This window comes from Aedes albopictus, unplaced genomic scaffold (assembly GCF_035046485.1).
Source record: "Aedes albopictus strain Foshan unplaced genomic scaffold, AalbF5 HiC_scaffold_28, whole genome shotgun sequence".
Classification (NCBI taxonomy): Eukaryota; Metazoa; Arthropoda; class Insecta; order Diptera; family Culicidae; genus Aedes; species Aedes albopictus.
The window spans coordinates 40,839-68,526 of record NW_026917068.1 but is presented as its reverse complement, the minus strand read 5'-3'; the positions used below and the strand labels follow the sequence as shown (position 1 = coordinate 68,526).

General features: G+C 40.4%; 1 protein-coding gene across 1 annotated transcript; it reads left to right on the top strand.

The window, feature by feature from the left end:
• Nucleotides 1-1,553: 1,553 nt before the first annotated feature.
• On the top strand, nt 1,554-3,545 carry LOC134284536 (uncharacterized). Its single transcript, XM_062843514.1, has one exon. The coding sequence runs from the start codon at nt 1,554-1,556 to the stop codon at nt 3,543-3,545; it is 1,992 nt and encodes a 663-aa protein (XP_062699498.1).
• Nucleotides 3,546-27,688: the final 24,143 nt, after the last annotated feature.

The window sequence follows — 27,688 nt, the reverse complement described above, 5'->3', positions numbered from 1 at the left end:
GTTTTTGCTGTACAGCTTTTAGAATATTTTAGAACTATTTTCGCATACACCCTTTTGAAAAGTTAGTCGTGAGTGAATATGAAGGTTTAATATCAAAAAATGGCGATTTATATGAAATTGAAAAACTGTGCAAAGTTTCAGATATTTTTGAAATGGTCGCTCAGGATCGACTGACATGACTCCGTGGAATTCCTCTACTAGATGTCCATTTGAAAAAAACCGAATCGACAATCATCTCCCGTGTCATAGCTGAAATGAGAAATAGTACCAACAGCAATCCACCGTCCGTGTGTACCCCAACAGTAGTCGCCCCCTCGCCACAAACCGCCGCTTGCAATCCAAAAGCGCCCTCCTTCGCGTACGTGGTTGCATCTTCCGATAACGCACCTCCAAGCCGTGGAAAGCGTAGGGTACCAGTCTATTCCGAAAATAAAACAGACACTACTGATGATGCTGCAGTTCCATGTCCTGAAGAAGGTGGCCTTCTCCGCTCAGGCAAACGCCGTAGAATTGATAACAAGTCAGATAACATTGCTCTACGTCCTCCGTCTTCGGAGCCTTTTTCCCCTGCCAATTCGCAGCCCAAGAGCAGAACAGTTGCGAAGATGGAACAGACGGTTTCATTCAAACCTAAACAAGATCAATCTGCTGAGTCAACGAAGACGGATATCTGTTCGAAACTTGATCCCATAGTATTTTCAGTAAAAAATGTTCGACTAAAACACCACGGAGAGGTCACTGTGAGATGTGAATCAAAGGATCATGCAGAGAAGTTGACAACTACTGCTTCTGAACTATTTGGTGATAAGTATGACGTGGAAATTCAAAAACCGTTGAAACCGAGAGTTAAAATACTCGGTCTATCCGAGGCCATGGGCGAAGAAGAGCTTATCACTAAATTAACGAAGCAGAACAAGGGATTGGAATCCTACAATTTGAAATTAGTCCGAATGACCAAAAGTGATGCACACAGGAACAACCAAAAATCAGCAATCATAGAAACAGATGCTCGCGGTTTTGATGATCTCATCGATCGTCAGCGAGTATACATTGGATGGGAGCGGTGTAGGGTGGTTGAAGCCACAGATGTCATGCGCTGTTTCAATTGCTCTGAATATGGACATAAAGCTGCATCTTGCCAAAAACCTGCATGCTGCCCTAAGTGTGCTGGAGACCACCAGGTCAACGAATGTTCAAGTGAGTTCGCGAAGTGCATTAATTGCCATTTGCTGAACACCAACCGTACCTCGTCTTACGACACGCTGCTTGACGTCTCCCACTCTTCCTGGAGCTCTGACTGCCCCATCTTTGTGAAACGACTAAAATCCGCTCGTCAAAGGATTGACTTCTCAGCGTAGCAACTAGACAACTCTTCTCAGCAAGACAACTTCTCGTTGATGGATGCAGCGTATACCCTCCAGTGTGAAAACCTGGCTGGGCCAGGTAAATATAAGAATAGTATATGTCCTGCTGAGGCTAGGAGAGATCCTGCACTCGTAGTTAGAAATCATCAACCATTACAGCTAACTTCAAACTCCCCAATAATATCGATGATGGAGTGCTGCAACCAGTCCAGTGTTCTGATGTCGTCCGCTGAATTCCCCCCGTCGTTGGATTTGATGTGTGATGCCCAACCTAACGAACTAGGTGGCCCAGGTAATGCTTTGAACAGTATATGTCCTTCCGAAGCAAACATGGATTCTGCACCGGCCGTAAGAGGATCTCAACACTTTCAGAATCGAACGAGTAATCCAACCGAGGTAGCTGACAGCCTGCGCATTTATTACCAAAATGTGAGAGGCCTACGAACGAAAATCGACGACTTTTACGTTGCTACGCAAAATGAAGACTATGACGTGATAGTGCTAACAGAAACATGGCTTAAGGACGGTATTACCTCTGTCCAGCTTTTCGGTAACGAATACTCGGTGTTTCGGAGAGACCGTGATCCAGAAGTGTCCGGAAAAGTTCGCGGAGGAGGTGTTCTGATTGCCGTCAAAAAAGGATTTCGCTCATTCTCTAATGTTTCCCGAATTGATGAAGACCTGGAGCACCTCTGGGTCAACATTGACGTTGGTGAGCGTCATGTCTGCGTAGGAGTTGTGTATTTGCCACCCGAACAATCTCGCAATGCTGCTATCATTGAGCGCCTCATCAGCTCCATCTCGTCGATAGCTTTCTCTCTCAATGCGCAAGATTTGCATCTACTTTACGGGGATTTCAATTTGCCAGACCTGTGTTGGAATCTCTCGTCAGGAGGCTATGCCTACCCAGAGCCAACCGATTCGACGTCTTCCAGCATGCATTTCCTTGACAGCATGTCACTGCTCAACTTGAAACAGCTTTGTGTAACCAGGAATTGTCTGAATCGTACTCTCGATTTGATCTTTGTCAACGATGAAGCTTTGCCAATGTGTAACATCGCTGACCCACATGAAGCTATAATTCCTGTAGACCCACTGCACCCGCCGCTTCTAACTTCTTTAAGTTGCCCCGCTCTAATCCAGTTCATCGATCAGGAGGATGACAGACTGTTGGATTTCGCGAAAGCTGATTTTGTCTCTTTGAATGAAGCTATTCGACAAATAGACTGGACACCGTTGAATCAAGCTGCTGACGTTAATGATGCCGTTGAGTTCTTTACTGGTACTCTTCGGCAGTTGTTCCCGAGGTTCGTTCCTGCTCCGCGCCCACGACAGAACCCTAGGTGGGGTAATAACCACCTCCGACATCTTAAACGAAAACGTTCCAAGGCCTTAAGGAATTTGTCGACGTATAGATGTGATGCTAATAAAAGAAGATTCAACGTTGCTAGCCGTAAGTACAGAATCTATAGTCGCAAGCTGTACGCTCGTTATGTGGTTCGTACACAGAGAGATCTAATGAATCAACCCAAGCGCTTCTGGGCGTTTGTCAGCGAGAAGCGGAAAGAATCCGGACTGCCGTCAACCATGTTTCTGAGAAACGAATCTGCGGATAACCCAGTAACCATCTGTAATTTATTCGCGAAGCACTTTTCAGGTGCTTTCGATAATGTAACGGCAACACCTCATCAGATCGATGACGCGCTACAAGATGTACCAACAGATGCTTTCAGCATTAACATAAACAGCTTCAGTGAGGCGGATGTCTTAGCTGGAATTGCGAAACTTAAACCAACTGCAGTCCCTGGTCCGGATGGTGTTCCGTCCATTATAGTCACAAAATGTGCCAATGCGCTTAGCGGCCCCCTTATGACGATATTCAACATGTCCATCGCGCAATCGAAGTTTCCGTCAGACTGGAAAAGGTCGATAATGTTTCCTGCATTCAAAAAAGGAGATAAACGGGACGTTGCCAACTATCGAGGAGTTACGTCACTATGCGCGGGTTCTAAATTATTCGAGATTCTGGTAAACGACATTCTCTTTTGTGCAGCAAAACCATACATCTCGATAGATCAGTATGGTTTTTATCTGTTTTTATGCGGGACGATCAACCACCACGAATCTGCTACAATTTACCTCATTCTGCCTCAACTCTATGGAACAAGGAGTCCAAGTTGACACGATCTACACTGATCTTAAATCAGCTTTCGATAAAGTAAACCATGACATTTTGTTAGCTAAGTTGGAGCGAATTGGTGTGGCACACAACCTTGTTCGTTGGCTGAGGTCATACTTAGTCAATCGTCAGCTATGCGTTAAACTGGGTTCTGCTGAATCCGATCCCTTTTGTAGCCTTTCTGGAGTGCCGCAAGGGAGCAATTTGGGACCGCTGCTATTCAATATATTTTTCAATGACGTCTGCTTAGCCCTTCCAGCTGAATGCAAATTGGTTTACGCTGATGATCTTAAAATGTACTTAAGGATAGAATCAGCTCTGGACTGCCAAAGGTTGCAAAAACTAGTCGACATTTTTTTCGAATGGTGTGGACGCAATCTTCTAATAGTGAGCGTAACAAAATGCTCGGTGATATCGTTCAGCAGGAAGAAAACCCCGATCATCTGGAACTATTTCATTGACAATCAGCCACTACATCGAACTAATGTGATGAAAGATCTTGGAGTACTGCTGGATTCTGAATTAAACTTCAGGGAGCATTACAGCTACATACTTGCCAAGGCAAACCGCAACTTGGGTTTTATTTTCAGGATATCCAATGAGTTCCGCGACCCTTACTGCTTGCGGTCGTTGTACTACAGCTTAGTTCGCTCCATTCTGGAATCCTCGGCTATTGTGTGGTGTCCGTATCACAATGTTTGGATTGAGCGGATTGAAAAAGTGCAGTCAAAATTTATTAGATATGCACTTCGTTTCCTTCCTTGGCGAAATCGAGAACAGTTACCGCCGTACGAGAGCAGATGCCAGCTATTAGGAATGGACACGCTGGAAAGACGCAGGACAGTAGCTAGAGGGTACTTTGTGGCTAAGGTCCTGCTCGGTGAAGTTGACGCTTCATGGATACTAGCTCAGTTTGACATCAACATCGGAGCCAGAGCACTGCGACAACGAAGCTTCCTACGCCTTCCATTTCACCGGACAGATTACGGACAACATGAGCCCATTGGAGCTATGTGTGATGTTTTTAATAATTGTTTTTCAATGTTTGACTTTAATATTAGTGCTAAATCTTTCCGTGACAGATTGTATAGATCACTTTTATGAGCTTTTTAACTCCTTTTTTCATGTAGACCAAGGCGTCCGATGAATGTACACAATAAAATAATAATAAAGAGCTCTTGGCTTATGTGGGAATATGATAAGTTGAGTTTTGGATGCATTTGGAGAAATCTTCCATTTTTGCAAACTTCGCCCTTTGGCTGAGATACCTGTGTCATCTGCAAATAACGATTTTTGACATCCCTGTGGCAAATCAGGTAAGTCGGAGGTAAAACTATTGTATAAGATTGGTCCCAGTATGCTGCCTTGTGGAACACCAGCTTTTACAGGTACCTGATCTATCTCACTTGGAATTTTGATAGTTTACCTGAAGTGTTCGATCCGATAAATAGTTTTGAATAATTTTATTTATTTTTTATTATCTTTATTAAAGAGACTTTCAGTCCGTGGCTGGTTCATCATATTGCGGACAATTTATAAGAAAATGTTCTACCGAATGCGGAACGTTACACGCGGCACAGACTTTTTTGAATGGTCCATTGGATCCCATATTATGCGAAGCTTTTGTGTGCCCTGTTCTTAACCTAGAGAGAACCTTCTGGTCGCGATGATTTTTTGGGTCGTCCCAGCGTGATGTGTCGATTTTAATTTTTCGCAGGAACGGCGTTCGCATATTAAGGTGAATATATAACGAAGCCTTCCCTCGAGTTTTCAAGAGCACAAATCTGAAGAACCAAATGATGGATAGTGCAGAAAAGTTGATCGATTGGTCACCACCAGAGGGTGACCAATCGATCAAGTTTTTAGCGTGGTGAGACATTTGGTTCTTCAGATTTGTGCTCTTGAAAATTCGAGGGAAGGCTTCGTTATATATTCACCTTAAACCAGCACGCTGCCCAATGGTTCCTGATGGGAGTAGTAATCCATCGTTTTATGTCTTGAGCAGGGACTTTTCTGGTGAAAAACGTTGCGAGTCTCCCAGACGCTGCTAGATGATCTGCTTCCTCGTTTCCGCGTACTCCACAGTGACCAGGTATCCATATAAAAACCGTGTCAGGATGTGCACGGAGTTGTATTGCCTGAATCCATGGGTGGCGTGCGGCTTCGTATGATAGAGCTGTGATGACGCTTGCTGAATCGGATAATACGGCTATTGGATTTACAGATGGAGTAGTAGACGCGATAAGAACAGCAGCAGCCTCTGCTGAGAAGATTGAGCACGGATCTGGCAGGCGATAGAAGTGGCTGATTTCATGGTCGGTCACTCCTATGCCCACTTTATCGAGAGCCTTGGAGCCATCCGTGTAACGGAGTGTATAGCCATGGTATTTGGTATTAAGAAGCTCAGCTACGCATCTAGTAACCTTTTGCGAGTTTTCTCCTGCCCTGATGCGGTTTTTTATCGACATTTCCAACTTCAGACGTGGCGAATTCCAACTCCTGGCTCCATTCCAATGGATCTCCTCCACTGGGGGGAGTACTTCGTTGGCGTGTTTCTGGAGGAATCGGTTCGCCTCATCAAGGAGAAGAACTCCGCCACTACATGAGTCGTTTTTTTTTTCTAAGAAGCCAACTGTTCTCTTACATACAGTCTCCGTAACCAAACGTTCAAAAGGCAACCTACCGCGATATCAGCACGTGTAGATGGAAGTAGGCCGGAAGTAATTCGAATTGATTAGTTGTTGACAGGGGCTAACGTGGTCGTTAGTGCATCTGTAGCTGAGCAGGTCAATTCGATTCCGTATAGAAGTCTGCTGTCTATTATTGCACTGGCAACTCGGAGACGAACATCACGATTACTCGTTTTATGTCGCTTTGATAAGGTTCGTAGGAGGTTTAAACGAGTTTTACAGTTGTACGAATATATAAATCTCTTTAGGTAGGTTTGCAAATACTCCAGTCATTGCCACTAAGAAGATCGTAACAGCAATAACTGATCCTTGCGGTATACCGGTTTGTTCCGGGAAGTTTTTGGGACGATGGTTTCCAATACAAACTTGAAAGGACCTCTTACGGAGAAAGTTTCGCAAGAAGTGCAGGATGTGTCCTGATAGCCCCCATTTTCCGAGCTGCTGGATAACAGCTGGTGTCCAGGCTCGGTTGTAAGCTTTCGCCAAGTCCAAAGCGGCAATTTCGATGTGTTGGTCGCTGTCTTTAGCTTCGTTGAAGTACTTGCCCAAGTGCACAGTGGCTGATTTCGTCATTTTAGCGCGCTTAATTAATAACTTTTCAACTATGACGTTTAGCGTCATGGTATCTTCGAGAAAGTTTTTCGCTATGATAAGGAGCTTCTTTTGAACTATTGTAAAAAATGATCAATCCCCCTAAAAGTGAGATAGAAAATTTATTTTTTGCATTTTTCAAGATACAAGGTTGATGTCTTCACAAAAGTTGTAGAAAATGTTATTTGAAGCAACTTTTTCAAAGACGTCAAGTTTGTAACTCCGTTACTTTTCAAGATACGTTACGTTTTTTATCATCAGCCCCTTGAAAAGGGTTTTTGCGCAATAACTTTCGAAGAATTGATTCTACATTTTTCTCACGTTCTAGTTATAGATAATGGTAAAACACACAACTTTGCCGAACACGACATCCCGCTAATTTCAAAAATAAAATAGTTATAACGGTTTTTGTAGTTTTTTGGGCCATATTTCAAGCATATATAACCTAGCTATAGGCAATTATATGCAAATTTACTTTTACGCATGTAAATATACAAGTAATTGCCTCTCTTAGAAAGCCAAAACCATCAAACTGTAAGAGACTGTAAGATGGTTTTTGTACATAAACTTTTAACCATCTATGTTACTTTTATATGGGATTTATTCATATCTTCACCATATTTTTTTTTTTTGAGAGTTAGTTACGTTCAAGCTCTCGCTGTGACCAGACATACAACCAAATCGCTCTGCATCGCTTTGTTTTCGAGTTTTTCTTTTCGGTCGTTCTCGCACCCGGTGTGCAAACATTTCGCGTCAGGTTCTCTCTGGCGACAGCCTTTGATCCTGTGCTATCGTTTCGTAGCAACCATGGCCACAGTGCGTGCTCGCGAAAACACGTTCGAAGTGGACTTTTCTAATTTCCCGAAGAGACCTTCTTTCGAGGAAATCCATGCTTTCGTTCATGAGACTATTGGACTCAGTGTCGAACAACCCGAGCAAAGTCTGACAGCAAATTGAAAACAAATTTTGATGTTGTGATATTGCAAATTATGATAACTCAGGTTGTTGTCGTTTTGGTCGTTTTAACGGTTAAAACATCAAAAATGATAGCAGAAAAATGTTCCCGTAACATCAAGTTGAAAACAATTCCTGCTATCAGTGATAGTGAATTGATAACTGTTTTTGCTATCAGTACGAAAAAATTGCAAAATCGTTAAATATAGGGATTTTTCGATTAATATGAAATCCTGAATGCCACAAGATAATTACACTAATGATATAATCTTAAAATTATTATACAAGGTTGCCTAGAAATTTTAAAATAACTTAAAAACTTATTTTTTTTATAATAGTTTGAAATGGCAGCAAAACGAAATCTAAATTTGAAATCAAATTTAATCAAAACAGACTGATATCAAAATGTGATATCAATTTGCTGCTGAATACAAATCGAGTTTTCGATTTGCTATCATTTTGTTGTTAGACTCTGCTCGGGAAGTTCTGCGCCTGCAGATGAATCACGCGCAAAACTGCGCGCATGTGAAGTGTCGCGACCTTAAGACCGCTCAGGATGCGGTTGACCAACACAACGGTCGTCACGAGCTAGAGGTCAATAAAACTAAGATTAAAGTTCGCTTGATGATGGATGACGGGGGCGTGGAAGTTAAGATCCACGATTTGTCCGAAAACATTCGGAATGAAGACATCGCTGCTTTTCTCAAGCAGTACGGCGAGGTGATCTCGATTAAAGAGTTAGTCTGGGGTGAAAACTTTGCGTTCAAAGGAATATCGTCTGGGGTACGAGTGGCAAAGATGATTCTACATCGTCACATCAAATCATTTGTCACAATTCTCGGTGAAGAAAGTCTCATCTCCTACCGAAACCAGCCTCAATACTGCAGGCACTGCACCAACCCGGCACACCCGGGTCTATCGTGTGTCGAAAACAAAAAGTTGTTGGGACAAAAGGCTGATCTCAACGCTAGGCTGAAGGCAGCACAGAAAAAAAAACAAGCTACGCCAGCGTTCTGGACCAAAGTAAAGTTGTCGCCTCACTCATGCCTGAGTTTGTAGGCACAAATCTAAATGAGCTGAATGCGAACGCGCGATCCGCATCAAGCACTCTGGGAGTCTCTACCTCAGTGACCGATGCGGATGACGAACGAATGGAAGAAAACGCAAACCAGAAAGATAACGCGGATGCTACGGAGGCTGCTGCTGCTGCTGTTGTTCCTGCTACACGCAGAAAAATAAATTGTAAACACAATTAAATTCTAGTTCAAATCAACCGATTTTTCAGTTTACTATAGCGACAAACTGATTTCTAGTTTAAACTGAACTGTCCTATTGTTTGATAATACAAATATTTTCATTTGTCGAAATTTTTAACAGTTTGTTAAAACAAACAGAGATTTGGTATTTTAAACATGAAATAATAGATTGATTCAAACGACTGCACTTTTGCCACTAACAAACCCGGAATGTTATTGTGTTGGTGACGGCAGCAGCTGCGGCAGCTCGGAAATCTATTTTTAGACCGTCGGTAAGCGGATGGGGAGAAGAACGACTAAAAAAAGTCGAAACCGATCAACTTTTTGTGGATGCTGTCGTGAGTACCTGCGCGTTATCCATCACGACCAAAGCTGCACTTGGAAGTTGGCGTGATGGATTTGCTGCACCTTCTTCATTGTGGCGATGTTGGGGTAAGCATTTTATAGATGTGTGAGTGCTTTCGGACCATGTTTATGGTTTTTATTTTGTTGAAACAAATGAAGTTTTTGACATTATATGAAATGATGGTAATCGGTTGATTTTATCGATAAACTCTAAATAAAAACAATTAAATATAACTTTGGAATAAGTAAATTCTCAGTTTGAAAATCAACCATGCGTTTTATTGTTTTAAACAAGCGCCATTTTTCTGCGTGTAATGCTGCTGCTGTTGTTGCTCCTGCTGCTGCTACCCCTGCTGCTACTGCTGTCGGTGCCGCCACCAACCAACCCGCTGCTGCCCCTGCCACTGATGCTTCCACCGTCGAGGTCCAACAGGATAGCAATAATGTAAAGCCATGCCAAGTGAGTGCATTCAAAGTTCCCATGACCATTGTTTCTCCCAATCCTCTATCCTTGGAGATTTCCGATAGTGAGAGTAACGACTCGCCTGCTGAAGGTGCTTCGTTTGTTAAGGTGAAACGGACCAGAGGTCGATCGAAGAAAATTAAAATTGACGCTTAGTTATCAGAGATAATAGACAATCATAACGTTACTAACCAACTTCTAAAACGATCCGTATTAATAATCCATCAAACTAAACTGTCACCTTATTCCAATCCCTTCAATTAATCTCGAGTAAGCCGCGAGTACTTCGGCTTTGCCCCATAATTGAATTCATGTTATGTCCAGTCCTGCCATAATCAGCTACATTATTGGCTCTATAAATACCAATACTATCTCCAGTGATAACAAGTTAGCAGCACTTCGTTCCTTTGTGCGCTTAATGGACTTTGACATTATCCTCCTTCAAGAAGTTGAATCCGCTAATCTGCGTATACCTGGTTACAATGTAATAACTAATGTAGAAGAATCAAAAAGAGGTACAGCTATAGCCCTAAAATCGCATATTCCCTTTGCAAACGTCCAAAGAAGTTTGAATAGTCGTATTATGTTTGTAAAAGTTGGTAATTCGTTAACGGTTTGCAATGTATACGCTCAATCAGGTACGCAAAACTTTTCCGCTCGTGAGAATTTGTTCAAAGAATAATTACCTTTCTATCTACAAGCTTCAACCGAACATATTATCCTTGGCGGTGATTTTAATTGTGTTGTTGCAAATAAAGATTCTACTGGATCAAACAATTACAGTACTAGTCTCAAACAACTGGTAGAGAACATGCAGCTTCTTGATACGTGGAACTGCTTGCATAGAAATTTGGTTGATTATAGTTTTGTCCGCTCCAACTCTGCTTCTCGAATAGATCTTATTTATGTCTCCAGGTCGCTTGTTCCGCATCTTCGTGTCGCAGATCTTCTAGCTACCAGTGCTGCAATTTTTCGACAGGCTTTTTTGATAGCGATATTTTGCTTTTTTCATTTTCTCTGTTTTGGTTTTCCTGTCAATGTTGCTTTCCGATCAGCAACACGGGAGCGAAATGAAATAGGTACTCACACTCGCACGCAGCGTGCTGAAAGCGAGAGCTGACAGGGCTAAATTTCCATTCAATTTTCTGTAGTTGAGTGTTTTCACCCGTGGTAGCGTATAGGGCACTCACTCTCACAAGCCACCGCTTGAGATGAATGGCCTTTCAGCATGAGTAGTGTGTGGATGATTGGGAATTGATCTTGTTGGGTCGCTCACGAATGGAGCTCTCGGACTCTGTCAGTTCTCACATCGAGGAACTGAAAACGACCGCCGCAGTCATTCATTTTCGGCTGAAAAACAGGCACTGAGACTGACATTTTGCAGGACTGCTAGCTACGTCGTTCTCGGACCATAAGGCATACCGAATTCGATGTTGTTTGCCTAATTTAGGGAAACCGCATGGTCGTGGGTATTGGTGCATACGTGCACACATTCTCAATGAACAAAACCTTGAAGAGTTTCAGCAGAAATGGTTGCGATGGGTACGTGAAAGACGAAATTTTGATAGTTGGATGTCCTGGTGGATCGAGTGTGCCAAACCAAAAATAAGGAGTTTTTTTCGATGGAAAACAAATGAAGCTTTTCGTGAGTTCCACACAACAAATGAGTTTCTATATCGGCAACTTAAAAATGCATATGAACAGTTGTATCAAAATCCGAATGGCATAGTTGAAGTCAATAAAATTAAAGCCAAAATGTTAAATGTTCAGAGCAACTTTTCGAAAGCATATGAACGTTTGAATGACAGATTTGTATGTGGGGAAAAAGTATCATCTTTTCAAATAGGAGATCGATACAAACGAAAATCAACCATCAATTCAATTCGCCATCAGGATCGTTGCATTACTGATGCAGTGGAAATTGAAACCCACGTACATGACTATTTCCAAAACCTTTATAGCGTGGAACACCTACGCGGTAGCGAAAATTGTCCAGTCAACCGTATCATTCCACCTGATTCCAATGCTAACGCTGCCTTAATGGATGAAATTACAACAGCTGAACTATTCGTTGCGATAAGATCAAGTGCGTCTCGAAAGTCTCCTGGTAGTGATGGAATTCCGAAAGAATTCTACATTAAAGCATTCGATATCATTCATCCGCAGCTCAACATGATCATCAATGAGGCTTTGCAAGTTTGTCGAAGGGGTGATTGTCCAGTGCAAGAAAAAAGCTGGTGACCAGACTATCAAAGCGTACAGACCGATTAGTCTGCTCAACTATGACTATAAGCTACTATCAAGAATCCTCAAGGATCGACTAGGGAAGGTAATGATTGAAAACAACTTGCTAAATTCAAGTCAAAAATGTTCAAATTCCGATAGAACTACAGGGGGTGGCCAAAATGTTTGGGATAGGCAACTTTTTTTTCTCTCACAAAAAGGTTCAACATGGTGTAACTTTTCATAGAGTGCATCGAATATTCTCAAATTTTGACTGTTTATTAATCTATTATATGTGCATCAGTGGTACAATTTTGAGCTCGATTGGTTAATCTTTCGCGAAGTTATAACTGATCTGGTAAAACACTATTTTTAAGACTATCAATTTTTGAACTGTCACATCTCGGAGACCAGTGAACCGAATTGAATGAAATTTTGAGCGATTATCAACAATATAATATTGCTTGAAAAATCATCAGAACATAGATACTTTTTAAACGTTGAAAAAAGTTATGATGGTTTGACATTTTCACTCATTTAGAGGAAAATGAGTCAAATTTACTATACTGCATAAAAATTACTAAATGTGTTCTTCCTTTAATCCAAATAGGCTCTAATATATCTTTTTATTGATATCTTATGTACAGAAGTAGAAAATCTTTGGATATCAAAAACAAAATTTTATGACATTGATGTTAAAAAAATGCATTTTTTCGAAAAAGATCCAAAAAGTGTCAATCCATCATAACTTTTTTTAACGTTTAAAAAGTACCCATGTTTTAAATGATTTTTAAGCATTAATATATTGTGTATTAACGCTCAAAATTTCATTCAATTCGGTTCACGGGTCTCCGAGATATGACAGCTCAAAAATTGGTAGTTTAAAAAATAGTGTTTTACCAGAACGTTTATAACTTCGCGAAAGATTAACCAATCGAGCTCAAATTTGTACCACTGATGCACATATAATAGGTTGACAAACAGTCAAAATTTGAGAATATTTGATGCACTCTATGAAAAGTTACAGCATGTTGAACTTTTTTTGTGAGAGAAAAAAGTTGCCTATCCCAAACATTTTGGCCATCCCCTGTATATGCGAAGCGGTTCATTCGATCAAAGACCGCATTGCGGAACTAAACTGCAAAAGAATGCGTGGAAAATTAATCTCTTTCGATCTTGATCACGCTTTTGATCGGGTCAATCAAAACTATCTAATGGTCATGATGCGGAACATCCATTTGAATGCTAACTTTGTGCAGCTTTTAGGGAAGATTATGTCCTCCGCGCATTCTCGTTTACTTATTAACGGAAATCTCACTCCTAGCTTCCCCATCCAGCGTTCTGTTAGGCACCCACTCCTAGAAAAACTACGCACTATCTGTAATGGACCAAATGATCTCGTGGTGGCATATGCAGATGACATAACCATTGTCATAACCGATGAACGAAAGCTAAATGCCATCCAACAAACGTTTCGAAGTTTTGGGGAGTGCTCTGGGTCTTTATTGAATATCAGTAAAACCGTCGCTGTAAACTTGGGCCCGCAGCGTGACGTGAACGACACAGTATGGCCAAGGGTTCAAGACTCAATCAAAGTCCTGGGGGCGACGTTCTTCAACTCTCACAAGCAGATAATAGACTACAATTGGGCGGATGTGATTAAGAAATCATCCCGGTTGATGTGGATGTATAAAGCAAGAAATCTAACTCTGCAACAGAAAGTAATCGTCCTAAACACGTACATCACATCAAGACTTTGGTTCCTTACCTCGGTTATCAGTATACCGAACCAAGCAGTAGCACGGATGACTTCGTATATTGGGAGTTTCATCTGGGATCGTTTTCCAACCAGGGTTCCCATTGAACAACTTACTTTGCCGAGAAGTATGGGAGGTTTCAACCTGCATCTACCAATGCACAAGTGCAAATCACTCTTGTCACCAGATTCCTGATTGAAATCAGGGAAACCCCATTTGCTGGTACGATGAGACAGCATTTGGAAAATCCACCGAATTCAGCTGCAATCCCTGCTCTCTACCCGTGTTTGAAGAGCATCTCTAAAATTCTACCGTATATCCCAAGACGAATAAAAGAAAGCCCATCTGCTTCTTCTCTTCATAACTACTTCCGAGAGCAGCTGAAAAAACCAAAAGTCATGGAAGAAAACGCCAATATTTCCTGGAAAAGAGTATGGAGCAACATTGGAATTAAGGAATTGACATCGATGGAACGGTCGGTGTACTATTTGGTCGTGAATGGAAAGATCCCTCATGCGCAACTACTTCATCGTCAAAACCGAGTTGCAAGTCCGGTGAGTCGCTGGCCTTTCATAAAGTAGGTGTCATATCATCACATCCTTTCCTATCCTCGTAACGGAGAAGATGGGCGTGGCCGGCAATGGAAGTTCTCATGTCTTTTTACTTCAACCTCTAATTGGATAGCTATTCCTTCCCAAATAGCATTCCATAAGCAATTAGAATAGGAGTATTAAAATTTTAACATGACAACTTTCAGTATGCAATCTACGAATTACTCCGTTACCACGCAACGCAACGCACGCAACGCAACGCACGCAAAACCGAGTTGCAAGTCCATACTGCAATCAGTGCCCTAATACGGAGGAGGACTTAGAGCACAAACTCGCCGGCTGCCCAAGGATCAGTGCTCTGTGGAATCATCTCCTTTCTAGGTTGGAGACAAATATAGGAAGGAGGATGACTTTCATCAGTCTAAAAATACCGGAATTGAAGAATATGAATAGGCGTTGCCGATACCAGGCTCTAAAAGCATTTATTACCTATGTAAATTTTATTTTAGACGCCAATGACCAAAAAACAGTAGAGGCATTAAATTTTGTTTTAAATTGTGTTTTCGTTTGATCCAAATGTATGTGTATTTAGTTGATTAGTTCTAATAAATGTGTTTACAAAAAAGAGTTCATTACAGCTTGCATTTTTATTGTTATTGTAAGTGTGTGAATATATAGAAAGGATTGTGGTGCATTCTGCAACATTCATGAAGTACGTTACATTAAAACTTACCATCTACTTCTATTTTCTGACTAACTGACAGTGCTGCACGTAGTCCACGAAAAGAACGCATAAAGTGTTACTTGTTTTGTCAGATCACGATTAAACAGCCCATTACCTTAAAGTACAATAAGATTTATAATTAGCTATAACAATTATAGACATGTACTAGAGGGAACGTCCACAAAATATGTCACGCGTAAGTTTAGAATTTGAGAAAAAATTACACTTCGTTCGCTCTTTTCGTGGACTACATGCAACACTGTGAGTTAGTAATAAAATATAAATAGATGGTAAGTTTTCGTGTAACGTACTTCATGAATGCTCCAAAAAGCACCATAATCCATTCTATATATTCACACACACGTACAATAACAATACAAATGCAAGCTGCCATGAACTGTCAAATAAATATGTAGAAGATATGAATAAATTCCATATAAAAGTAACATAGATGGTTGAAGGTTTCTGTACAAAAACCATCTTACAGTTTCTTACAGTTTGATGGTTTTGGCTTTCTAAGAGAGGCAATTACTTGTATATTCACATGCTTAAAAGGAAATTTGCATATAATTGCCTATAGCTAGGTTATATATGCTTGAAATATGGCCCAAAAAACTACAAAAACCGTTATAACTATTTTATTTTAGGAATTAGAAGAATGTCGTGAATGAATTAGAGGAATTAGAAGGATGTATAACTTTGTAGAACATCAAAAAAAAATGTAGAATCAATCCTTCGAAAGTTATTGCGCAAAAACCCTTTTCAAGGGGCTGATGATAAAAAACGTAATGTATCTTGAAAAGTAACGGAGTTACAAACTTGACGTCTTTGACAAAGTTGCTTCAAATAACATTTTCTACAACTTTTGTGAAGAAACCAACCTTGTATCTTGAAAAATGCAAAAAATAAATTTTCTATCTCACTTTTAGGGGGATTGATCATTTTTTACAATAGTTCAAAAGAAGCTCCTTATTATAGCGAAAAACTTTCTCGAAGACACTATGGCGCTAAACGTCATAGTTAAAAAGTTATTAATTAAGCGCGCTAAAATGACGAAATCAGCCACTGTGAAGTGTGGCAAAGTATGTTCCCGTACCATGACCAGGACGGAAGGCGTGTTGCCTATGATCCAGGAGTTCGTTATCTTCCAAGAAGCGAATCAGACGCCGATTTATCATTCGCTCCATTACTTTGCTGATGCAGCATGTTAAGGAAATCGGTCGAAAATCTTTCGGTGTAGTAGTAGAAGATCCTGGTTTCGGGATTGGAATCACCAAACTGCTGTTCCATTCTTGTGGTTGTGTATTTCCCGACCACTCCTTGTTCAATAGCCGTAGGAGGATGACTTTCCCGATAGGTGTGAGATTCTTGAGCATTGGATACCCTATTTCGTCGGACCCTGCGGATTTTCCACTACACTTGGCTAAAGCCATTTCTAGTTCGATGAGGCGGAATGGTTCGTTGATGCTTAGGCCTTCAGCATCTTCTGGTATCTGTAGCTGGTCAAGGTCATCCATACTGGCCTGATTTCTGCGAATGAAGCTGTCATCGTATTTGTCGAAGGCCGATAGAGATGCAAAGTATGAACCTGTCTCTAGTGATAACCCTCCCATGTCGGATGGCTATTCCTCGAGCTTTACGCTTTCCACTAAGAGCATTTACTCTTCCCCATATCTCAGCAGAATTTGATTGGAGTTTATTCCGTCTAAAAAACTTTCCCAACATCGATCTTTGGCATTTCGAATAGTTTGTCGGCATTTGTTCCGCTTGGTTTTATATAGAGAGATCGCTGCCTCTTTGTCAAGGTGGTCGGCGGGAAGGCGCTTCATAGCCCGTAAAGCCTTTCTCCTATCTTTGGTAGCCTTTTTTGTCTCGGAAGACCACCAAGGTAAAGCTTTGCGGCCAGGGTATGGGCTGGATTTCGGGATAGATGCTGCAGCTGCGTGCTGGATAGCATTTAAAAAGTCGCCAAAATTGATTTGTACGGAAATGTCGAGACGTTCGTCAATGGCTGTTTGGAATGAGTTCCAGTCAGCTTGCTCGTACATCCAGCGAGGACGGCGGGATGTTTCCGGTGGGTGTTCGCAAAAGGAAATGGTGATGGGATGATGATCGCTAACCAGTGGGTCGTCGCTAACACTCCAGAGCAGCCGATTGATAATACTAGGGCTGGCCAAGGAAACATCAACGGTCGACTCATGTTGACCTTTAGTATACGTAATGGACCCGTCGTTCAGGATTACCAGGTCGATTGCTTCTACGATGTTTAACAGAGCTGCTCATCGATTGTTTATTTTAGGGCTTCCCCATGCGATGTGGTGTCCATTGATATCTCCGAGGATTAGCTTTGGTCCTTGTATGGATTCCAGAACTTGTGACAATCAATTCTCCAGATTTGGAATATCACCGCATGGAAGAAGGATACTGATAATCGATACGGGAAACGGATCATCGATTTTGACGGAGACTATGGGGAGATCTGTATTCAATTGGATCGTGGAAAACTTAACGGATTCTAATACTCCAATAGCCACCGAGTGATATATATTTGAGTTACTTTTGTATATCCAACGGTATCATCCTCCTAGTGTTCGGTTCATTTTGTCTTCAGTAGTTCGATGGACCTCTTGGATAGCCAAGATGACTGGTGAGAGGCATTCCAGGTCGCTGAGGTTATTATGGAAACCATTCATATTCCATTGGACCGCGAAACAAGTTTGCCTAGCGAAGCCAGTGCAATTTGTGTTATTGGCAATGCCGCCCGAATAAAAAATACAGTAGAAAAACCGAACGTTGTATTGTAACAGTACTATTTAAAACCATATTTTTACAATACACACCACTGTTAAAATAAAAATACAAAAACAATAAAATGTAATGTAGACACCATACAGTAAATTGTAAATAAGATTTTTACAATATACTTTACGGGTTGTTAAATATCGTAACAATATAAAAAAATATTTTTCTCCATATATATATTTTTTGCAAAACCATACATTATATTGTAAATGAATTGTTCTAAAAACTGATATGTGGGTTTTAATATACCGTACATTGTATGGTACACGTATGGTTTCAAACAATAAAATGTATCGTAAATATATTGTTTTTAATTGTAATTTCACTACTGGTTATACATTTAATTAAATGGTTTTGGAATGGTTCTCTTTTGTTATGTTATATTGTTTTACATTACATAAACCATATAATGTTATATTATCTTGTCATATTCCACCTGTAAATGGCATCTTAGGCTTAAGAATGCGCTTTGGGAAGTCTCCAGCGCGTTTTGGATAACCCTTCATATATTGGATCGCCCACGTCTAAGTCTGAGTAGTCTCTGATTGCATTAACAGTTGAAGTTTAGGCTCCCATGCCCCACCAGCCAGATAACCGGGTTTCGTAAACTAAGCATTATTTGTGGCAACACTTTGAGCAGCATGATGGAACTATGCCGAGCGCGCTAAATATTATTAGACCACTAATGTAGTTGCATGAAGTGGGTGACGAGGTACTTAAGTATCATTACAGCGTGCTTAACCGTTATTGCAATATTGAGGCTCCAGTTTGACTAAAGTTTGAAATACACGGGGAAATACATAAAAACTCATGAGAAAACTGTCAAGTTCGATTCAAGTATAAGTTAGGTTAAATATCGAACCCACAGACGAACCTATATTGAAATTTCTTTCAGTGTTCAGTCCAGTCCATATGTTAAAGATGGGTACGTCAAAGATAAAGTTCGTATTCCTCTCATCGCACTCTACATACCTAACCCGCCATATCTCTTGGATCTGCAGTTCTATTGACTTTAAATGGATGTTTCAACTTATTCATTTTTTTTTTCTTTCCTTTCCTTTGCATCAAAAAAGTCACAAACATCAACAAAACAAAGCATGGAAAAATCTAAAACTGAATAAATACTTAAAAATGCTCGGAAAAATGAATGGTTCAAACGTAAGAAAAACAGTGTAATATATTGTTACATAAAAATCGAATGTTAATGTATAGTAGCTACAATGTGCGAAGCTTTTAGCGAACCATTTCATTACAATATACATTATTGTAGCTGGTACACTGTATGGTGCAGGAATGGTTTTCACCAAACACCCTATGGTTAGTTTTTATCCGGGCGGCGCTTGTAGTGGCTGTTGTTCTCCCATTTGTTGAGACGGAAGCATTCGGCGAGTAGGGGACTCCGGTCATTCCTGTAGATGTCGTCGCCGAAAGGATATTTGATGAGGACAGGCTTTCCAAATGTACATCCTTCTTGCAACCCGGATAAAAACCAACCATAGAGTGTATGGTGAAAACCATTCCTGAACCATACAGTGTACCAGCTACAATAAAGTTTGTTGTAATGGAATGGTTTGAAAAAGCTTTGGAAATCGCAGCTACTATACATTTACATCCGATCTTTATGTAACAATATATTATTCTGTTTTTCTTACGTCTGAACCATTCACTTTCCGAAACATTATTTTTTCGTGCATTTTTATTTACCTATTTAGGGTAAGGGGGGCAAGATGGGTCACTTAAGAAATAATGACAATATGTCCCCCTAGGATGCTGATCATAGGCTGTAAATGGTGTGTTAACATAAATTACTGTGTTGCTCAACCTTACCACAAAAACTATTATTGCTTTGACTTAACTTACACATTTTGTAGATCTACTTTTAAATGCTTATTTCTGTGACCCTTAAAAAACGCGGGGGCAAGATGGGTCGAACTCGGGGGCAAGATGGGTCAATAGCGAAAATGTTTATTTTCATTATTATTTTTATTTACTAAAGACAAATATCTGTCAAAAAGACAATAAAGAAGCGTGTTTTGTACTCAAAGAAAGAAAAAACCTTTATTTCGATTTCAATTTAAAAAAATAAGGAAGTTCATAACTTTTCAATATTAACTCCATGTTTAATCAAAAATCATAACCAACTATGTCCTCCGACATTCTTGTTGGTCTTTTCTCTTTGCAGTCACTTTGAACATCAGATCATCGTTTACTTTGTCCACTCCACTTTGTTTTCTTGCTTCCTCTATCACTGCACAGCGTCGGACAAGATTGGTGGCTACTTTCGGGGTAGTTTTGAAACAGTTTTCTTGGCAAGTTTCTTGTTCTTTCTCGTTGATGTGGCGCCCCTACGACGTTTCTTAGGGCCTTCGGTGTCGGTGACCAACAGATCCTGATCTTTATTTTTCTTTTCTTGCTTCTTCTGACGCAATTGTTTGATAAAATTATCGCTTGTAAGCACAGCCGCTTTCTCGGCAACTCGGCCACGCTTCCAGGGCCGGATCTAAGGGGGGCCGGGGGGGGCGGGCCCCGGGCCCCCACATTTTAGGGCCCCCCATAAACACCTTTTTTGATTGCTAACACTAGCTTTATTTTTCATATTACTCAAGTACTGTACTGAAAATAAGGAAAAACAATTTTGGTCATCTCTCCGAGGGGCCTCCACATCCCCTCGGGTCCCGGGCCCCCACAATCCTTAATCTGGGCCTGCACGCTTCGGAGCATTAGACTGCACCATGGAACCAGGGAGCGGCATAATATCACTTGGCCGGAATCTTATTCCATGATCATTGTCGAGACTCGCCTTTGGTTCCGTGTTGATGATTGCTCCGGTGTCCAACGTTAAATCTCTCGGTGTTGGTTCCTCCTCTTTTTCTTCACGATTGCGTTCCGAAGGACCTGGTTTAGGCGATTCCTCCAGAGAAGTTGACTCTTGTGGCCCTTCTGGACCCTGCTCCGGGCAAATCGGTTTGGAAGATTGGTCCGAGGAAACGGGTTTTGACAATTCGAAGCCCAGCAAGTCATCTTCAAACCAAATCGAATCACGCCGTGATCGAAACTGTGCTTTTGGCACCACTTTAACCGGGGAAGGGTTGGAATGAGCAAAATCTTCATCACTGAACACTTTACGGTCAAGCGGGTACAGTCCGGTGTGCCGGAAACCGTTTTCTGATGTAGTTTGCTGCGCGGCTTTGGCGTACGCTTCCGCAAAGAGTTGAGAGATATTCGCCTGCTTCACCGGCTGTCCCTTTGTATCGCGGTGGAATTTTTCAATAGCCTTGGAGTAGGGTGCCTGTACCAGTTATCGCACTACCTAAGAAAAACTATTTCTACAAAAATAAGAAGAAGACCGACGAATGTAAACAATAAGTCAAATGATTGATTTATTTCAATACTTTACAGGAAAAATATAGAAACGGAGCCAAAACTACTTTTAGTATTTATTACGGCGTGTGCCAATGATAGGAACCCTGTACCAGTTATGGACACATTTGTTAATTTGGGTTCCACTTCGCACTATTTACATGCATTCCTTATGGGAGTTGCCATAACTGGTACACTATGGCGAAATAGGGTGCAAGGAGGCCGAAAAGTTAAGGAAAATGATTTATTTCTACCATAATTTGAGCAAATTGTGAAGTTTGAATGATTGCAATCATCTTTTGTGATCGTGATCTGTTGTTCACGATTTTTTTCTTGTTGATTTGTATCTTTAAAGGTTGAAAATTAACTATGGCGAATTTGAGGTACTATAGCCATAACTGGTACACTGAGCCTAATATGTCTTTAGCGGGCTCATAAATGACACATCCAAGGGTTGCAAACGGTGGGTGCAGTGGGGCGGGAGCGACACAACGGTAACATGGTTTTCTCGAGCCAAATCAAGGAACTGCAAATTTTTGGTATGGCTAACATGACCGTCTAGAATTAGAAGAACGGGATCGTCCTTCGTAGGCTTTGTGTGAACCAAGAAATGTTTGAACCAATCAACGAATAAGTCGCACTGCATCCAGCCACTAGGGTGTGCTCTGAACAGTGTTCCCGCTGGTGCTTCAATTTTTAGTTCGTCGTTCATTCGTACGCGAGGGAAAATTAACATTGGCGGAACATACATTCCTGCTGCAGACATGCAGATTACTGCAGTGGTCAAAATTCCTCTCTCGGCAGAGGAAAGAGTTCCAACCTGTTTTTTTCCCTTTGCGCAAAACCACCTTGGACGACTTCGTTTGCACCTGAAAAAAAAACAACATAATCATACATTAAAATGACAATTGCTTTCTATTCCTTGCCGGAAAACTTACGGTTATCAGCGCCGTTTCATCGACATTGAAAATGCGGTGCTGCGAAAAATTTCCTTCCAAATAAACCATCTCCATCATATCAAAAAATTTGGCAACGGTGGGCTTATTGAAACATCTGACTCGAGCAATTGATGTTTTTTCGGGTGTACGAAGGGTTATCTCCGGATGCCTTTTGCGGAACCCGTCCAACCAGTCTCTTCCAGCGAGCTTGGTTTCATCGGAGAAAGCGTTTGGAAGATTGTTTTTCTTGGCCAGTGCATACGCACATCTCTGGTGTTCATACCGAAAAACCGATTTTGCAAGGATATGATGTGGTCGGCCAATTCCTGCTCTAATTCCGGTGGAAAAACAGGATCAAAACGTCCCAGATTTTTTTTCAGCAAAACGCCATTTTTCAGCTCCACCAACCGGCGGCGAACCGTCTCGCGCGGAATGCCAAAATTATCAGCAACATCGCAAATAGCCGATCTTCCACTAATCACGCAATTGAGGGCACGTTCCATGTCCTCAGCAGACCACGATCCACGACCCGATTTTCTTTTGTAAACGCGAACCATTTTCACATTTTCCCGGAATGAAAATTATCCCGACCGGCGAGCGTCTTCTGTTTTCTATACTATCAACAGAAACACCTAACCTCAAATTTGTCCAATCAAAACAAAAAGTGCTCCATTGTCACACGACCTATCCTGCCCCCATTAGAGTGACCCATCTTGCCCCTAAGCAGATCGTTTGATAAAAATAATTATTATTGTGATTTTTTAAACAAATATGCAGATTCTTGTGCGTAACGTGAGAGGTAGGTAACTAATGTGACAAATAGTTTTTTTTTGTTTTTTCTACAGCAAAATTGTTTATTATATCTCGTTTTGCGCATTTTGTGTATTGCACAAGCTATTTTTCTAATTAAAGTTATTGATTTAAAAATGATGAAATGTATTGTCTGTCTATCCATTCCACCGAGGGAATAAAAATAAAAATAAAAATTGGGTGGCTAACTAATAATACGCGTGAAAACGCAACTGACCCATCTTGCCCCCTGACCCATCTTGCCCCCACTAACCATATTCAGTTTTAAATTTTTTCCTTGCTTTGTTATGTTGATGTTCGTGACTTTTTTGATACAAAGGAAAGAAAGAGAAAAAAGTGAATAAGTTGAAACATCAATTTAAAGTCAATATTTAAAATGTTTAACCCTTATGTGGCCGACAGGGTACCCGGGTACCCAGCGCCCATTTAAAAAGCACGGTGTAGAAAAAAGCAAAAAGTTTGTTAAATAAGTGGTTAACCAGGTGCCCTAAGGACTGCAGATTTAAGAGATATGGCGGGCTAGGTAAGTAGAGTGCGATGAGAGGAATAAGAATGTACACAGCAAAACATTTCTTGTGATATCACATCATTTTCGCTGCACATCAGTCGCGTCGTAAAAGTGATGTAGAGATTACATTCTTTCCACGCAGCAAGTTAGCCGCCGCAGCTTGACAGTGGGTCTAGCAATCGCTAGAACCGGATCTATAAATGAATCATATATAAGTAAAATATTGGCATGGATTCGTACACAGATCCGTTGATTGTGAGGCATATCCCTTACCTCTCGGCTATTTCACCGAGTTAGAAGTTGGGTGATAAATATGATACTGCTTCTAGGTTTCTGCTGGACTAGGTTTGTTGATACTTTCCAGTGCCAACCAGGGTATGCATGGTGAGCGTGATAATTGTTGGAAAACGATGTAACCGAGTGAAATTACGTTCGAAAATGAATACATCACCAGAAATTACGCGCCTGGATATTACAAAATTATTTGCTGTGAGGTCAACCTGGAAAGACGCAGGTCATATTACCGTAAATCAGTGGATGAGTTCAACACTATTCTTTCTGTGTTTGCATTTAGGGGAATTTTCTCCCCTTCTCTCATGTGAACTTGCCTTCGACCACAACCAAATCAAATGCGATTGACGAAATTTATCTTTGACGTAGAGCCATCTTCAACATATGGACTGGACTGGACACTGAAACGACTTCTGACATAAGTTCGTCTTCGCTTTTTAACCTAACTTATAGTCGAATCGAACTTGACGGTTTTCTCAGTACATATTTGAAAGTTCAGTCAAACTGGAGCCTCAATGTTGCAATAACGGTTAAGCACGCTGTAATGATACTTATGTACCTCGTCACCTAGGGGCAGGACAGATACAGCGAGAGTAACTCTGTTATCGAAGTGATGCTCAGAATTTCTCAGGATTGCTCTGGATCACTCTGGTTTTCCTGAAGTGTTGCCTGATACCAGTGAAAAATCGAGCAGTTTTGCCTAATTTCCCGCTTCGTAGAGACGTTCCTGAATGGATTCGAGCAAAAAGAGTTACTCAGGATTGCTCAGAGTTGCTCCGGATTGCACAGTGTCTTGCCCCTAGCTCGTCACCCACTTCATGCAACTACATTAGTGGTCTAATAATACTTAGCGCGCTCGGCACAGTTCCATCATGCAGCTCAAAGTGTTGCCACAAATAATGCTTAGTTTGCGAAACCCGGTTATCTGGCTGGTGGGGCATGGGAGCCTAAGCTTCAACTGTTAATGCAATCAGAGACTACTCAGACCTCGACTCAGACTTAGACGTGGGCAATCCAATATATGAAGGGTTATCCAAAACGCTCTGGAGAATTCCCAAAGCACATTCTCATAATGCTGCCTAAGATGCCATTAACAGGAGGAAAATAACAAGATAATATAACATTATATGGTTTATGTAATGTAAAACAATACAACATAACAAAAGAGAACCATTCCAAAACCATTTAATTAAATGTATAACCAGTAGTGAAATTACAATTAAAAACAATATATTAACAGTACATTTTATTGTTTGAAACCATACGTGTACCATACAATGTACGGTTTATTAAAACCCACGTATCAGAATTTATAACAATTCATTTACAATATAATGTATGGTTTTGCAAAAAAATACATATGGAGAAAAATATTTTTTTATATTGTTACGATACTTAACAACCCGTATAGTATATTGTAAAAATCTTATTTACAATTTACTGTATGGTGTCTACATTACATTTTATTGTTTTTGTATTTTTATTTTTACAATGCTGTCTATTGTAAAAATATGGTTTTAAATAGTACTGTTACAATACAACGTTCGGTTTTTCTACTGTATTTTTTATTCGGGAACAGCCCGCGCAAGGCTGAATCGACATTCTCTTATGTGTGCAGAGTCTGCACTGCAGACCATCTCTCGTTACCGTGTGCAACACCATCAGTGAGAAATGTATATCGCCAACAGCACGCACACGCATGAGCGAAAGATGTATTGAAACAGCCGCTGCTTCGGCTGCTTGCCTGACAGTTGCATACTCGAGTCGTATCGAGCCGAGTGGGAAACGTCGTCAGTATTGTTGGCCGCATGGCGATGACAACACTAGTTTACAAAATAAAACGAAAGTCGTGAACTTCTGTCAACGACCAACATTTTTGAAGCACAATTTAGTGCTGATTTCGAAACCGACCTTCAAAAAATTTTAAGTAGAACAGTTTTTGAGTGTTAGCTCAATATCGAGTGTTACAACTTTTCAAAATATGTAATTTACTCAAATTCAAATATATTGCGTTTTGTTCAACCAATTTTAAATATTTTTCCATAAATTGAAAGCTGAATACAATACCATTTGATCATCTGAATACAGGTTTTGCGTCAGATTGATGAAATTTAAGATATTGGCGAAATTTAGGGACGATCTCCTTAAATTTTAGCATAATTCCTTATTTTTTTTTAAAGAAATGTATTTTTTTCAATAAGAAAAACCCAATTTAAAAATTCTTTCTCGACCTTTATTTGACGTATCATATGTAGGCGAGTTACAGTAAAAATTTCAGCTCAATCGGAGCATTCGTTACGAATAATGAGATGTGTGAAGTGAGCGACTTTGCTTAAAAATAGAACAAAAATCGATTTCAAATCATCAACCTTGCATGGAAAGTCGAAAAAATTTCCGCTCTACTGTATTTGTTTTCTTTCGCGTTTTCGAACTCAGGGCATGATTCTACACCAATAATCATCATCAGCTCACCGAGTTCAAAAATGCTGTAAACTAGTGCAATCTTCGGCAAACCAAGCCGGCTGTCGCGTAAAGGGTGTCATAGGCTGTCACGGGAGCACATTGCTTAACGCTAAAATTCACTCACAAAATATGTGCTCAATAATAGTAGTTTACGCAACAAGGTGCAGAATGACGATTTTTACAGCACGAGCCGTACATTTATCCAACGAGGCTTGCCGAGTTGGATAATTACGACGAGTGCTGGAAAAATCGAGTTCTGCACCGAGTTGCGTACAACGTTTTTTGCAATTTCATAAATTACCGTTGAGGATAGTTTTTAACAAAACTTTTTCATCAAACTGCACATTGATGTTCATAACCAATGCTAAAGAAAATCTGATCATAACAGGTTACACTGTGCAGTTGTCACAATTTTTCAAAACTGCGTCCAGAAAGCATCAAGAAGTTGACCAAAACTAAAAACAGTGCTGTAATGGTTCATTACGCAACGCAAATCAGTGCTGTAATGAACCATTACAGCACTGTTAATTTGGTGTGGGAAAGTAGGCCTTTTCCTGTCAGATTTGCGTGGGGTAAAACAGCCTATTACGATGAGAAATTGCAAAAATATTTTTTTACAAACATGATATGCCTTTCACAAGATGCCCCAGGAGCGAAAAGAAGTTTGTGCCAGCGTTTGTCAAAATTGTAATCTGGCTAAAATATACCACTGATGTGAGATTCAACTCTCTTTTATATTGAAAACATGGCAGTGCATTTCACATGCCAATAAAAAATAATGCTATGCAAAATACTCTACTCGAATAAGACTTACAGGTACATATTCTCTATTTGAAAAAATACATAATACATGAAACGCGTCGATAACACTAGTTTACAGCATTTTTGAACTCGGTAAGCTGATGATCGTTTTTGGTGTAGAATCATGCCCTGAGTTCGAAAACGCGAAGGAAAAAAATTACAGTAGAGCGGAAAATTTTTCGACTTTCCATACAAGGTTGATGATTTGAAATCGATTTTTGTTCTATTTTTAAGCAAAGTCTTTCACTTCACACATCTCATTCTCCGTAATCAATGCTCCGATTGAGCTGAATTTTTTACTGTAACTCGCCTACATATGATATGTCAAATAAACGCTGAGAAAGATTTTTTAAATTGTTTTTTTCTTATTGAAAAAAATACATTTCTTCATATATTTTTGGAAATATTGCTAAAATTTAAGGAGATCGTCCCCAAAAATCGCCAATATCTTGAATTTCATCCACCTGACGCAAAACCTGCATTTACATGATCGAATGGTATTATATTCAGCTTTTAATTTATGGAAAAAGATTTAAAATTTATTGAACAAAACGCAAGATATTTGAATTTTCTTAAATTCCATATTTTAAAAAGTTGTAAAACTCGATATTGAGCTGT